General features: G+C 38.3%; 1 protein-coding gene across 1 annotated transcript in view; it reads left to right on the top strand.

Annotated features, from left to right (window-relative positions):
* SMYD3 (SET and MYND domain containing 3) overlaps positions 1 to 16,350 on the top strand; it is a gene marked incomplete at its 3' end in the record, with an annotated part of 420,719 nt that overhangs the window by 364,535 nt on the left and 39,834 nt on the right. Inside the window, exons 9-10 of the mRNA XM_081998098.1 lie at positions 1,665 to 1,752; positions 5,208 to 5,382. Of these exons, the coding sequence (XP_081854224.1) occupies positions 1,665 to 1,752; positions 5,208 to 5,382 (263 nt within the window). The remainder of the gene's footprint in view (positions 1 to 1,664; positions 1,753 to 5,207; positions 5,383 to 16,350) is intronic.

Raw genomic sequence — 16,350 nt, 5'->3', positions numbered from 1 at the left:
CATCATTATTAGTATCTTACAGGCCAGATTTATTTTTTAGATCAATTAATAAGCAGTGCTTGATCTACAAAGATGTTTTAGAGATTGTTACAGTTTAACAGGCTGAGTTCAGAAATTGATGTAATCTCATGAAACCTGGTAGAGGTTACATCGAAGCTAACAGATTCAGTGTAAGTCAATTGCAAAGCTGTAAGAGGGCTGGGTAGGTACATTGACTGTGCTGATAAAATTTCTATAGTATGAGCTTGTTTGTCCTAACATTCACCTTATGCCTTCAGGTGGCAAATTCAGCTGTGCACAAAATTATTTCCAGGTGATCTTTTTGATCAGTGAACTGATTGTAGGGGAAGTACATGTGCAAAATGCAGTGCAGTCAGGCTGCCCTCCTTGTAGGGCCCTACAGAATGGTGGGGCAGCTGAGACCAGTCTTGATTTAATCATCCCAGGAATACACAGAGGTCTGCTGTTTCATGGAGCTGATAGAAAGACAAAACTGCAAATTAAATGTGAAAGTGAGTGCTGATTCTCACTGTACATATTTTCTGTTCTGAATTTACGGTAAATAAGGAGCAGTGGAATAAGAAAATTATGCATTCTAGACAGATACAGATTACAGGCTTTGTAACAGAGGTACTCTTGTGATGCCCAGTGAGCACTGGGTTGCAAAGTGCTTGGTTAGATTTTCACACACTTTCTCTGTTCATCTCCAGGCCTCCAGCCCTGCTGAGGGATGATTTTTTTAGAACTGCATTTAAAATATTCCTGCAAGAATGTGCACTTACAATACTCTTTTGCAAGTAGCAGGGCCTTTTGTAAGGAGAGAGAATGAACTGCAGTGTCTTAAAGGCCAGATTTTAAAATGTATTTCAGTGCTTATAGCGATGGAAATTGAATATCTAGATGCTTTTGGAAATCCCTCAAGATGCTTAGCTATGTCTGTAGGTGCTTTAATAAACTTGTTCCTAGTGGTTTGCCTAAGGTGCAGTTAGTCACTGCTAGGGAGTTGAAAAGGGTAACTTTCTCTTACTGCTGTAACCATTAATCATTTTTGCCTTCTTTATGACAAAGTGATGGGAAAATATCGCTGTTTATAGAATTCAGTGGAATAGGGAAGAAATTACAATGTGTTGTAAAAGAAAACCAAAGTTCAGCTTTTTCTGAGTAGTAGACTTCTCCTGTAGGCTCAAGGTTATAACTGTAATGGATGAAGGTAGCCTCCCACTGTTTGTAAAGTCTCTGTAATAGTCACCACATGGTTAATCAAAATTATTTGCTAAATTCTTTCTTACAGTGTGGTTGAGGATCTATGAAGTATTAGATAGCAGGTCTCTGAGAGAATTTTATCTGCTCAAATACATTTTGATAGTAAAAATCTCATGCTATTATTTCCCTTTTCTGGTTGATCATAGTTCTTGTTGAAACCTAATGTCTGGTTTGAGTATTTAATATTTCCAAGTTTGCATTCATTTTTCTTGATATCATCTCATTTAATGAGTGAGTATGAATGCCAGGTGAAATGTTTTTTTGTGTACTTACAAAAAATAGTGAAACAATCCCCACAAGTAGTTTTTGTCAGTGTAGTCTTTTTACCCTGTTTTTCATCATTACTGCATATTCTCAGTTTACTGTTTTTCTCATCAAATGCTTTTGTTTCCATTAACCAGGATGCTGAGAAATTGGCTGGTGAAGAGCATGCCTGGAAAGAAGTCAAAGATGCTGTGAATGAAGTGAGAAATCCAAAATCAAAAGAAGGTATCCTTTCAGTGACAGGATACAGTCTGTCATTCAGTTCTGAAAACAGTCCAGAGAGACCCTTAGTACACACTTCATCTTTTGAGATTTATTTCCTAAAGTTTTACATTTTTATGTTGTTTTAAAATGTATTTTAATTCATTTGATGTTTAAAACGTAATATTCTTAATTGTATTAATAATAATAGAGTCTCTGATTACGTGGACTGGAACTGCTTCATGGCAGGGATGGTAGGTACCTAGGATGCGAAGGGATATTTTGGCTCATGTTTAGACTGCTGCTATCTCAGCTCACCACTTCATATAAATCCACTTCTAAATCAAATAAAGCTTAATCTGAAACATTGTTAAATTCTTTGTCCCATTACTCCCACTGTGAACATTTCCAGGTCCTCATTCTTTGCACAGAAGTGACAATAACAAGGACATAATCACAGTCAGATTCACTGTGAACATTATAGAATCATTATAATAAGTTATAATAATAATATATTATAATAATTTATAATTAAGCAAATTGAATGAGATGATCTTGCACTAATAAACAGAACTGGAGCCTAATGGCCATCATGTAGATATTCAATCCAATTAAAAAAATTAGTGAACAGCAACAACCATGAAAAGATGAGTAGAAGAGAGATGGAGATTTTTACTAGAAGACGATAAGTATATTGATCCCTCTCTCATCTTAGTCTGTTCAGTGGAATTTCATTGACTGAATTTGGCCTATTGTAGCAAGATGCCTTACTATTTTCAGAAACATGGGCTTTCTCTGGAGCTAGAGAGAATTAAATCTTCCAGTACTCCTTTTAAGTAGCATAAAAAACAAGTTTGCATAGTGATATTCTGAGCTGCAAACAAATGATCACAATTTTTATTGTAGCAAAAAAACCCCAAACAACTGAGTTTGTTTCCTTCTAATCCAGAGAGATTTGTTTGTTTGCAAAAGGGAAACACTCATCTCATCTAACTTTAATTTTCATGTGGTTTCTAGTCTGTCTTGAGTTCCTCTGTAGTCACTGGACTGAGACAGGCAGTACTGAAATAGATCTTTCAGGCATTCAGTTATACTTCAGTGCCCATGTTTTAACCTGAAGGTTAAACTACAGATATGCAACATGCAGTTGCAATCATTTTTATACTGAAAGTATGCAGCCAGAATACTGGTCTTATTTAATGTTCCTATATTTAATTGCAGGAGAAATTGCACCTACTGAATTTTGCTAGGGTCTTTCATTAAGATGACTGATTTAACTGATTTTAAAAATGAATCAAACACATTGTAGTAAAAGATGTCAGAACTGGTTGAAAAAATATGTCCTTGTTGTCTGTTCAGCTTCTATTCTCGGACATCGGCTCTTTGAAATGTGTCATCTTTCCTTCCATTGCACCACAATACCAGTGCTAATTGGCTTGCTGTGGCAAGTGCAGTACCTGAAGAGTGGGCTTGACCTTTGTCTGCTTGCCAAGAAAGAATAGAAAACCTTCCTTGCTGACTGAGGCACATAGTCATTAGTTTCTGCAAATGTATTTTTTTTTAGCAAATTAAACCAACTGTTCCTACAGTTGAGGAAGTTACTGACTTCCAAAACCCGAGCTACTGATTATAACTGATACAGTGTTGTAATGCTAAATCTGCAGTTAGAGAGCTTGAAACAACATGTGCGACTGAACTGTCTCAGACACAAATACCATTTTAAGCATACAAATGGAGACACTAAAGCCCAGTGGAGGGGAATTGTTGTGGGGAAAAGGATTCCTCTGCATCTCAGGCCACACAACAGTAGCAGAGCTGCTTGAGATGTGTTCCTCTGGTCTTGGGCAGATACAAGACAGCCAGCTTCTCTTTTGTCCTGTTGCAGCTGATAGTGGGTTTTCTAGTTTGCAATTTATGTACCTGAAAATTTGGTCCCAGCAGGTTTTGCAATGTAGCATATCTGCTGTTAGATGCTAGTGAGTGAACAAAGCAGTGTAATGAGAAGTAAAAGCAGACAGACTGATACTGTGCCTCAACTAAAATGGTAATCTTTCAAAAATGTCAGTGCTTTGTACTTCTACAAAAATTGCATCAAGTGGAAATAATACCCCTCATTCTTCTGTTTGTCTGTCCTTAATCAGTTATAAAGAATACATGGATGTTTGCCAGAGATACAAAGGTTAAGGTGCAATTTTATAATAACACATTCCTTCCCTTATATGGTTCTTTCAATCCAAGGGCATGAGAGTAATTCACAAATAATTAGTTTAGCCTTGTAACAACAATGCTGTAAATTCTGGCCCAGCCACATAGTGGTCGCATTCTTAAATGTAAGTATGTAAATATTCCCATGTTCAGGAGGACTAATTACTTCATCACAGGGTTATCATTGTACATTTAAGTCCGTTGCTGGATTGGAGTGAATAGTATTTTCAGTAATGTCATGAAGATAACTGCTGAACTTCCTTCAGTTGATTGTATGGAAAGGACAATGTTATTACTCCTTTTACTATAAGTCTTAATTTTTTTTTAATTTGATTTGTTCTTACTGGTGTGTATGGTACCTTTTGGTGTTTAGACTGCTTGCATTCTGGGATTCCCATAAAGTCCCAGATGACAGTACTCATTTAAAATCTGGAAGTTTGGTATTCAGCTTAGGTGTGGTTGGAGAGAGAAGAATCTGATCAACAGAAAAGTCAAACCAGTGTAGGATATAATGAAAATAAGTGATTTGTGGTAAGGAATATCTGACTAAAGTGAATGCAAGCCCCAGCTTACTTTTCCTCTCTTCCTAACACACAAAAAATCTTCTTGTAGCATTAGAGGTAAAAATCTTCCTTACTGCCAAGATCCTTAATCCTGAACTGCAATGAGATATAACTGCTTTTCTTTCTCATGCATGAAACATGCAGCTGTACATGAAAAAAACAATGCTCTTTACAAATGTTTCAAGGAGAAAGAAGATTAATTAATTGCAAGAAAAGGTTCTAATTGCATGACAATTCTAAACCAAATCTTGGGCAGCTTAAAAGTATGCATCATTATTTTATTATATAAAAAATTTGATTTCTATTTTTAGCTTCTGAGACATTTTGTTAAGACATATTTCCATGGGTTCTTGCCCTTGGGTGTAAGATTTGGAGGATTATCTTAAGTAAATAACAAAGTTTCAGCAGCTAAATAAAAAGTATTTTAGTTTGTTGTATGTTAAAATATCCTTTCATTTTGTCATTTTTCCTTTACCCTTTATTGCTGAAATACTGCCTTCTTTAGAAATTGTTTTCCTAAATGTAAACAAAGCATAGTTACCTAAGCTACCACTTCTGAGTTCAAGTATGTTTTCAAGAACTGAAGCAGAGCCTGGAATGATGGCAGCTTTCTTATCTTAAAGCCCTGTAGCTTTTACTCCTTGCTAACAACATTTAGAACTTGTATTTGTGTTTGATTAAAGATATTTCTTTAACTAAGGCTAATAACAGAGTGGGAGCAGGTTCTGGCAAGATGCCAGAATCTCTTGAGCAACAATGTGCATCGTCTTCCAGACACAAATATCTATCAGCTGAAAATGCTTGACTGTGCCATGGATGCCTGTATTAACCTTGAATCCTGGGAAGAAGCTTTGTATTACGGCAGCAGGACTCTGGGACCATACAGGTAAGAGATGTAATTGGTTCAACTGTTTCCCAAGATGAGGGCAGAGGGGACTGTCTCATTAAAAGCAAAGATTGAGTTTCGTCTAGGTGCTTCTTACGGTTTTTATTTCTTGCTGTACATCTTGCCTTGCTTTCCAGGTTAATGGAGGAGGCAGAACTCCCATTCTGCTTCCACAGTGAGACTGAGAGAAAATAAAATGATAATAGGAACTATAATAATAAGTGGCTATTCACACCTCACTGTTCAGATGCTGCCCCATCCCTCATCAGAAGCTGACTTTCTGGTTCAGACTCCATTGCCATGAGGGTATCAGTGTTTTATGCTGATCTAGGTGAAGCTTGAGGGACAGGTAGCTGGTGGAAATAATGTATATTCTCTGTATACTCCATACATAGAGTTTACAGAAACAACAACAAAAAAAAATCTTGCAAAATGCAGTTTCAACTGGAAATTAAAAAGCCCCTGGCCCTTATTTTGGCAAGAGGCCAAAGTGGTGAAGCACTTGCATTTCTTCTCTCCTGGTCTGTACTTGCTCCTATGCTATGTGCTGGGAGAGTTCCTGAGTCTGATGGCCTTTTATCGATAAGGAAAGATGCTCTAGGAGATCCTACTTCATGTGGTAGGTCTTGAAACTGATTGGAGCCTGGAGCTGTAATGCAACTTTGGTCATCTAGGGGAGAAAGGGCAGGTGCTGTCTGTTTTGGTCTGTGTTCTAAAGGCTCTAAGATTCAAATCTTTGGGTTCTGGATATTTGTATTGTTTGTAACTAAATGTAAACCTGTGCTGAATGTCCAAGTACAATGTCATTCACATATGAATGTTCATTCTTCGTAAGGTATTTTTTTTAGAGCATCCACTTCTTCTCTGTTGGTTCTTTTACACCATGTGATGTTCTAGTACACAGTGTGGTGATGAGAAGTGTGAGGGGCATGCTAGTTCTGAACAATATGTGCTGCTGTGAATACGAACATCTCAGATTTTACATGTCTTCCCCAATCAAACCAGGATGCTGTCAGCATTCAGCATTTTGCCTGAAGAAAGTTCATCTGGCAGCCTGTTTCTCAATAAAACTCTGGGCTTTACTTGAGAACCAATATAGCATTTCAGAGCTTTCACTATAAAGTCATTAGCAAGAAATCTTCATAGGCTGTGGTACACCAGAGCTGTAGAGAAGGTCAGTGTTCATAATGACTATTACTTCTCATAGAGGAGGACATGAGTGCCTACAAATTTTCACATTTCTTCAGGGTGAAATTCACATCATGCATGTCCCACTTAACCTTTCAAACAGGGCTTATGTAGTACTGCAGCAGTACACGCTTCCTGCCAGCCTTCTACTGTGTGGCACACTCCAGATGAACAGAGTAGTCTGCCTGTTTAAATCTTCCCTTATTTAATAAAAAAACCCCAAACACCTCACTTGTTTTTTATTTTATAACTTGTTAACTCAGTTCTTCACAACTGTAAACTGAGGATTTTTCTACAGACATTTGTGTGAGCAAAGATTACAGTGAGACCAAGTGCAATTTTGCCAGATAATTTAATAAAGCTTTCTCTGTTTTGCTTACTGAGGTATACTGTAGTTTTCAAGCTGTTTAATGCAGGAGTCTGAAGATGAAGGAAAGAGTTCAACTGTGCATTCAATTAGTACCTTCTAAGGAATGCTATTTACATGAGGTATCTGACCTTTTTTGCACCTTGAAGAGCTTGTCTTTGTTCTCTCCTCATCCAAAAGCATTATTTAAGAGAGATTTTCAGTTGTTGTTTTTTCTTTACACTTTCAAGTTGTCACTACAAGCTTTGACACACCTGAAACAAAATCTTCAGTTTCTCATTACAACAAATTGTGCCCTAAGCAGCAGGAGAGCAAATCCTAGGAAGTCTTTTGGGATGCATTGAATTTCTCCTGTTGAATCAATCTGCTGCTTGACTGCTCCTGCAGTTCCATTATAGCTATCTATTTTCCTTTCCTCAGCTCTGGAAAAAGTATTCATACAGCTCTCCACAGGGAATCACCTGAGAATTCGAGTAGTCCTTATAAATAGGAAATCATTGTTACAACTTTAAAGGCTCTGGAGATTTGGTCAAAACCAATTTTAATTTCAGGTAATGTGTTTATTGTGCATTCTTCATTTCTTTAGCAGCAGGATTAATTTTCAGTGCTGTGTGACACATTGTATCATGTGTATTTTCATTATGATGATTTCTGACTTTTTCAGAATCATCCACTTGAAGTAACTGGCAGAGACAGATGGTTAAACTACACAAAACTCATTTGTCATACTGAATACCAACCTCTATGTTTTAGGTAGTGATGATAACCTATGAGAAACATTGTTTAGGCCCTCTTGAATATTTTTAGAACTTCCAAAAGAAGGGGAGAGATGTCAAGAATAAAAGCCGCCTTGTCCTTTTGTGCTGAACCATAACCGTTCATTATTTGTTAAAACCTACAACATGGACTTTCACTGAATAGCCTAAGCCAAATATATCTCCACAGCTTTTCTTGTAAATGTCGTAGTAATAGTCTGTCTGTCCAAGAGCCTTAACAAAAGTTAAGACATTTGCCCAAGTGAAAGCTGCCCCACATCATAGTCAGTACTCAGCAGCTTGCAAAAATAAACTTCCTTTCAAAAATCCTCACGAGCCTTAACCACAGAATAACAGAATATCAGCAAGAGGTGAGACATAGGTTCGTCATGTCTCAGCACATTCACACTCTGGGCTGACTGCTGCTCACGAAGGATCGAATTCAGAGATACTGAGGAAGGCAGACTTCCCTTAGGTTACCTCTGAAGAAGGGCCCCAGCATTTAGCCCTTAAATTGCAGAGAAGGTACATATGTTTTGGGGATTGAGTTTGGGTTTTTCCCCCCTTGCCTCAAGTATTCAGTGCTTACACTGCAGACAAAGAGTGGAAGTATGCATCTATTATAAAACTCTGCTAGATGTTCTCAGCTATTGCCATAAGAGTAATAGGAGGAAAAGAAGTAGCTAGATGACACTATGGACCTAATGGGTTTAGGAAGCAGAGGGACTGCGTAAAGCTGTGTCACCCCTCTGAGCTCCTGTGGCATCAGGTCTGGCAAGATTCTGATACAGAGAGGACAACAACATGTTTGTCCATTTCTGTTCTGCACTGCTCATCATCTCCTGCTGAACTTAAAGCTAATGTATAAGTCCCATTGATTTTCAGATGGGCTGTTTCAATTAATAATGCTTCATCGCCAGTGCCACAGCATTAGGAGTTACTGGAGGGCTCCAACATTAAGAAGAGGAAATTCCTTCTTTTCATCCCTACAAAAGTGTGGTGCAGAAGTGCTGTTCTGTCTCTTCCCCTGGCAGCTTTGCACATCCTTCCCCCTCCATCCTCCCACTGCTGAGTCAGCACCAATACAGGGCTTCTGCTGATGTGGCTGTTCTGCTTCTGGAGTGGGAGGGAGCTGGGTAGGTGTGAGCATCCCATATTTGTGTCAGACGTGCATCATTTGTCTGCTTTTCTCACTCCTCCTTTTCTCTATCCCTCCCAATGATGTTTTGCAGTATCCCATTACTTCACCTTTCCTCAGTGACTGAGGTCTTTTAGAGAACAGGGAGAACAATCCCAGTCAACACAATTTCAGATTGTTTTGCAAAGGGCTGTGTTTAAGAATGGTGGCTGGGATGTGCTTCTTATTGAATATTTTCTAAGAACATAGTTGAATTTTCATTATGTGAACAAAATGTCAGCAAAGAATTTTTGGTGTAGAATTCTAATATGATGGACTGTAGTTTCTAAGATTGTGAACTTCAATCAAAAGGCATATTAGAAATTGATGGTTACTGTAGTATGATCTCAGTTACTGAGTCATGATCTTGTAAAAAAGCAAAAAATAGCTGTAGAACCTAACATTCTTGGAAGAGACTCTGAACCTATTTTCTCTTCTTTGTAAAGGCTCTCCAATAAATACTCTGATCTTCCTCCATTTTCAAATGTGTTTCACAAAAATATCATGCTTTTACAGGTATGTGTTTTGTAATATACATGATATATGCAATGACTGGAAATAGATTAAAATTTTTCACCTTTACATATGATTAAATATATACGGTTCTTTACTGAGTTCAGCAGGCTCCTGAGTACTGGCTAGTTCCGAGGCACTTGATTTGAATTTACATTTACATTGAAAGTTAGAGTACCTGGAAAACTTAAAAAAAGTGAACTGCAGTGATACGTAGGACCACTGGGGGATGCTAGTGCTTAAGGGTTAAAGTCTGGATTCGGCGCCAGTCGGCACGCTGGTTGGGGGAGGTCCCCTGGGGACTTGTGCGTGGCTGGCAGATTTCTGATTCTACGGATAGTAGTAATTCAGTGACCAAAGTTCAGTGTCTTAATCAGAAAACATCAGTAGTAAACATAAATCTTACCTCTGGGGATCACCTGAGAGGGAGACAAAAATGTGAAGGTGGGGAAAGCAATTCAAAGAAATAATGAAACAAAGAACAGAAAGAATAAAATTTACCTTGCTCACTTTTCTTGGGTTTTAGAAAATGGCCATGGGCATTTATCTCTAATGTTTAGAGTTAAATGTATGGAAAGAAGAGAAAAAAAGTCTTACCAAAGGACTGTAAGAGATTAAAAAAATACAGCCCCTGGGAAAATCTGAATAGCTGGAATGGCCTTTCTTTCCATCATTTAAACAAAAAGGTGTGAATTAAGAATTAGAAATTGATTTTTGCTTCATGAATGGTTCCATTGATTTGTCATCTAGAGATGGTAAGATAGTAGTTCCAAGTAAACATCAGAGGTTTGTGAAAGGAAGAACGAGGTACATTTGCTAAAAGAGTAGGTTGTGTCTGTGCAAATGTACAAGGCTGGGGGCATCACAGCTCATTGGTACCACAGGGAGCTGTTGCTGTAAACCGAGTGAAGAGCACTAAGCAGCCTTGATGCACCTTCAATGTAAGGAAATCAACAGAGGGACGAGAGTTTGATAGCAACAAACTGCTAAAGCAGGTAGAAACAGTGGACAACACCAAGATCACCTCTTCACTTCCTCACAGGTTATTGATAGCAGATCACTCTTCACTGCTTGTGTTTAGTGAGTTATAGGAAATTAGCTGACACTATTAGCACAAATCAGTGGAGGCTAGACCACCTTTACAAACCACCGCAGCTCATGCAGCAGTTAGAAATCCTCATGAGACACTGTTAATGTTGTAAGTTATATTTTAGTCTAACAAAAACATTCTTCACTTGAACATGTGTCCTAGTGTAAGTCAGACCTTCTCATGCACTGTACTCTGTATATAGTTGTTATACAGCTTTTCAAAAAATTAGGGTATATATGAACATCTTTATCTTTTGTATGGTAACTGTCTTTGTTCCTACTTCATCCCCACTTTATTTCACATATCCTTTATGTGACATAACACAGGTTCACTGTAAATTTTTTTGTTGCATACTAGTTATTTTAATCAGAAATTAGGTTTGTGTTCTGGAGAAATTTGGATATCTCTTGTGCAGATCTGAAAGGACAAAAATATACATCACAAAACCATGAAAACTGTAAACTCTAGTTGGTTCTTTTTTGTTGGCCGTCTGGGTAGGAAAACCCAGTATAAATTGGAAAGTGTATTGTCTCTCGTTAATTGTAGGTATTCTTCCAAAAGGCAGATGTTTACATCAATATTTGCACAATTTATGGCTTCAGTGTACCTATTTTATAGATAAACAGGGAGCGTGCTTGTCCCTGGCCTGATATCTTTAGGAATCCCTTAACACACTTCAGCAGCCCACTCCTATCTTCCATTCCTCCCTACTTCCTCCCCTCCAGACCCCTCCAATCTCAACAGCCTTTTCCAAAACAGAAAAATAAATTATTTATGTCTGAAGTCTGGTGCCTAAGTTATTTGTGGACAGCAGGCTGAAGGAGGTGATTCTGCCCCTCTACTTCGCTCTGGTGAGACCCCACCTGGAGTACTGCGTCCAGCTCTGGAGCCCTCAGCACAGGAAGGACATGGACCTGTTGGAGAGGGTCCAGAGGAGGGACACAAAAATGATTGGAGGGATGGAACACCTCTCCTGTGAGGACAGGCTGAGAGAGCTGGGGTTGTCCAACCTGGAGAAGAGGAGGCTCCGGGGAGACCTTATTGCAGCCTTCCAGTACTTAAAGGGGGTTTATAAGAAAGATGGAGATAGACATTTTAGCAGGGCCTATTGTAGCAATAGGACAATGGGTAATGGTTTTAAACTAAAAGAGGGTAGATTTAGACTAGATAGAAGGAAGAAATTTTTCACAATGAGGGTGGTGAACCACTGGGACAGGCTGCCCAGAGGTGGTAGATGCCCCATCCCTGGAAACATTCAAGGTCAGGTTGGACGGGCCTCTGAGCAACCTGATCTAGTTGCAGATGTCCCTGCTCATTGCAGGGGGGTTGGACTAGATGAGCTTTAAAGGTCCTTCCCAAACCAAACTATTCTATGATTCTATGATAATCCATTTGCCACATAGGAGATGGATTTTCTGGTTTGCTGCTTGCTTGCTATGTACATCTGCATAGCACCAGCACCTTCAATTCTTTGGTCCTTTTCTAGTTATTTTTCTTGTATCTTTCTATTACAACCATGTGTTGTCCCCAAATGTGATACTAAGCTGCGTAATCCTCAATGACTTCTGTAAGCTCACACTCCTGTAAGTGCTCCACCATCTACCTTTCCTCATTTTCACATGTTGTGTATATGGGTAAAATTTCTTACTGTTCTCTCCAGTTATGCTAGCTGTTTTTCAGCCATAATTTTGATGTCTCTAGGTTGTCCAATATATTCTGTCACACGTGAGTAGAAGTTCAGCAGCATCAGTGTTAGTTTGCAGTACCTCCTTCAGTATATACCACATTTCTTAGATAGGCTAAGACTTTCTTAAATAGCTTCATTGCTGCAACATTTTTCTGACAGTGTTCATCCAGTAGCTCTATATTTATATACTAGCTTCAGTTTTAGCTTCTAGTTTCAGCTTTAGTTTCCAGTTTGGCCTTTCACTTATGCCAAGAGCTATTTGAATCTGAACCTTACAGATAGTTATCTGCTAGTGATGTTAGTGAACTAAATCACCAAGTTTCCCAGTTTCATTTTTCTCTCACACAACTACAAGTGTTGATTTCTCCATCTCTCACATAACATTTCCAAGGTGTTTTAAGACACTTCTTGAAAGAGCTGTGATTTCTGTCAATGATAACTTCATCTTGTAGAGATTTTTTTTTTTTTTTTTTTTTTTTTTGCACTGTAGGATCTCTTTCAAATTAAGATGTTAGACAATTCAGGGCTTCAGGCTTTGTCTAGAATAAGGATTTCAGTCCTAGTCTACCTGCCTAACAGAACTGAAAGATTCCGTTTGGTTTTGGTTTTTTTTGTTTTGTTTTTTTTTACTTAAGCAGTAATAGTTGGTATCTTTGTCTTGTAATCAGGGGATCCTTTTTTTTTGTGCATGCATATTTGCAATTTACAAAGAACCAATGCAGCCCTTACCTGAGCTCTTTTCATTTGCTCACTATTACATACCAATTAAAGGACACACATGAATAAAATAGAAGTGAGTATTAAACACGAACTAAGAAAATACAAATCTCTTATATACTAAGCTACAAATGGATGAGTCAATAGTACAAAGACCTCTGTGCTGTGAGAAAAATGCAGCACAGTTATTCAGCCGGGATGATTTTGAGAATGATTTTTGGGAATTCATAGTGTTTGTGTGAATTTCGCTAAGAAAAAAGGGCGGGAGTTGATGGTATTACAGATTCTAAACAAAGGTTTGGTTGGAACCTGAGATAAAATGGGATTGGGAAGTGATATCAAGGGAACAATTAACAGTTAAAAATAGATACATATGAAGCACATGTGGAGTTTTGGATTCCTTTGACAGTAACTGAGCATTGCTTTGAAAAAGCTATTTTAGAGGCAGAAACTGTGGTGAAAGGGGAGACAAAGGGCAGGAGAATCATTAAAAAAGAAAGATAAACTTATAATACTATCCCTGATGAAAGAGACAAAAAAAGAGAGAGGGCATGCAGGAAATAGCAGCAGAGAATTTTTAAGGAAAAATACATTCTCTGGGGAAAGAATTAGGAAGAGTTTGATTTTAGTAAAAAAATTTCTATTTCTTTGTTTGCATAAATTGCCAATTTGAATTGAGGAGGCAGAGAGTGGAGACTTGGCAGTACTTCTGAGGAGGAAATCAATTAAGAGTTCCTAGTGCTGGTGATGTGAACAGTGGTGAAAAAGGAAAATTGTGGTATTTAAAAAAGAAAACAGTCTAAGCAACCTTAGAGATAAAGACTGAAAAAGATGAAAAAGCAATATTTTTTTCTATTGAAAAAATGGAAAAGTTACTGAAAAGGAAAAACACAGTTGTGAGGGAGGGAAGAGGAAAGGAGCAGCAGATAAGGAGAGCAAAGAAATTGAAGAACGTAGAGTCTGTTTAAAGAATCAGTCAATGAGGTTGGCCAGGGAGAGTGAGTGATGGAAAGATGGTGCTTTGAAGAGGGGTGTGCAGAACCAGAAAATTGAAAGAAGTATTGTCAGACAAGAACCGTGCCAATCAATGACCAGATGATGATCCATCAAGAAGGGAAACCAGAGAATGAAGGTCAGAGAGGTTCTGCAGGAAAATAGGTGATGCTAAGTAAAGCTGAAATTTCCCAGACTGGTGTTGACAGGAAAGGAGGAGAAAAACTGAACATGCAGGTGAGAGGAAAAGGTAAATTACTGTAGTGAGCAAATCCTAGAGACAACACAGTTACTGTACGAGCTCACTGGCTCTTGAATTTACCAGTTACTGAGTAAAAGAGATAAAAGGTAATGGAGGATCTTATTAGGAATGCATTACTCGGATGTCCCTGAAAACCAGAAATATCCTTATTTTCAGGTTCTGTGTTTACTAAGCTTGTGCATAATGCTACTTTGGTTAACAAGTTCATGCATACTTCTGTCCACCATATCAAATCTCTCTGAGCTATAGCTCTCTTGACCTGGTCAAAGTCTGTTAGTCAGTTTTCCTTAACCCCATAAAACCAGAAAATCCAGTCCTATACAGGGAACATTTGGAGATATCAGACTAGTTCTAAATTATCTAATCCTGGTATAAGAAATGACTCATATAGGATAGCGCTCTGCCTCATATAATGAGCAGTAGAATTGTGCCATAGGGGACTACTCAAGGAAATGCTGAGAATATTCACTGCTGCACAAACACTAGTTGCACTATCTCATGCATACAACCGTTCCTAGCCTTCAGAAATTTAGTCAATGGCTAATCTTCTCCTTACTTCTTTGTGCAACATATAAATGTTGGATTATGCAATTTAGAGTGAAAGGATCGACATTGTGATGTGACCTTATGCTCACCTGTGAAACCTCCCTGCATGTATTCCCTTGTCTGCCACCAAAAGGAATGCTCTTCCTTTCCACTTTGGTTTTCTACTAGAAAATCTATCTGCTTTAGGGGCCAGAACCCCAAACACTGTCTGCTGGTATCTAACCCTGAGATGCCTGATGAGCCTCAGATAATCTCATTCTATGGTTAAGCAGGTGATTCAGTGCTTCTCCTCTCCCACCCCCTTACCTCTCTCAGATGACCTTCCCTTCCCTTGAGTATACTGGAACCTCTTTTCTCAGGTTCAGTTTGTCATTACATCATCAGGCAAGACACAGAAGCTTGAATCACCTTTAGTAATGTGACTTTGAAGACAAAAGTAAGAAAGAAGAAACAAAAAGCAAATGACTGTGGGTAGAGAGCTGAACAAAGACAACAAGTGACAAATTTTGGAAGGCTTACAAAAGACAGGCTATAGTTCTGCTAAGGAAAAAGACTCTGAGAAACAGAAAATGGGCTGCCCAAAGGGCCATGAAAGCTGGCAAAAGTGAGAGCAAGATAAATATATCAGAGAGAAAAAAAATCACCTTCAGAAAATCATGCAAGTCATAAAAAATACATATTTTACAAACAAAATCAAGTCATCTTGGAGGAAAACGGAGGAACGCAATGTACACATGACCAGTAAAGGGAGAGAGGGAAGAGTATAGGCAACCAAAGAACAATTACAAGAAGCCCAGAAATATCCAAATTAGGGAGAAAGAGCCTCTTTTTTAACTTCTCCCCAGCATCACAAAAGATAAAAAAGAGAGAGGGGGCAAAGAAAACGAACACTGCCACTGTTGCAAACACTTCCCTAAGCGGAAAATCAGCTTTCTCTAGCTGTGCAGTGCACTCTTGGAAGATGTGGCTGATGGGCTGCCAGAAGTGAAGATAAAGTTCTGGAATCAAAGTGCGTTCATTACGGACACATCATGAACACATTTCCATATTAATTCAGGTATGTTGAATGATGCACACCAAGGATTTAATGTACTTTTAAGCCTGGCCAGCATTTCAGAAGTCGTCTGAAAACTGGCATAAATGACAGCCAACAAGTAGAAGCATCCTAAACCAGGTCTTTCTACTCAATTCATTGTTGATGAAATAGAAAAGAGAAAGAGAAAATAAAATCTTTTCATGAAGTAGTGTGCTTGGCAGACTTTGAAAAATGGAATTAGATCCTACATTGCTACAAAACAAAAGCTTCAGTATATACAGTCATAGAAAGGAAGAACGTTTAGGAGATTAATTTTCTAGTCACAGAGGGAATTTGCAAGATTTACCACAGCATTTTGTGGAGAACTTGGCGTTAGATGGTGGCGCAAAATACGTGTTTTAAAAATGTTTATGTAAATACTACCATAGATCTTGCTTGGGAATAATGGAAAATTGCTGCATGTTGTACTGTTTGAGGTGTTCTGAAACACAGATGTTGTGTCCTATGAAACATAGTGTAACTTCTCAAATCTTACAAAAAATCACACAAAGTAACTTATGACCAAGGGAATGTCCTACTGGTTAGTTGTTTGCTCTCATGACAATAGCTACAGATAAGTTATGTTAGATATTTGATA

The sequence above is a fragment of the Phaethon aethereus genome, assembly GCF_964289735.1.
Source record: "Phaethon aethereus genome assembly, chromosome: 3".
In the NCBI taxonomy this organism is placed as follows: domain Eukaryota; kingdom Metazoa; phylum Chordata; class Aves; order Phaethontiformes; family Phaethontidae; genus Phaethon; species Phaethon aethereus.
The sequence above is the reverse complement of the archived record's forward strand: the minus strand, read 5'-3'. Positions and strand labels throughout refer to the sequence as shown.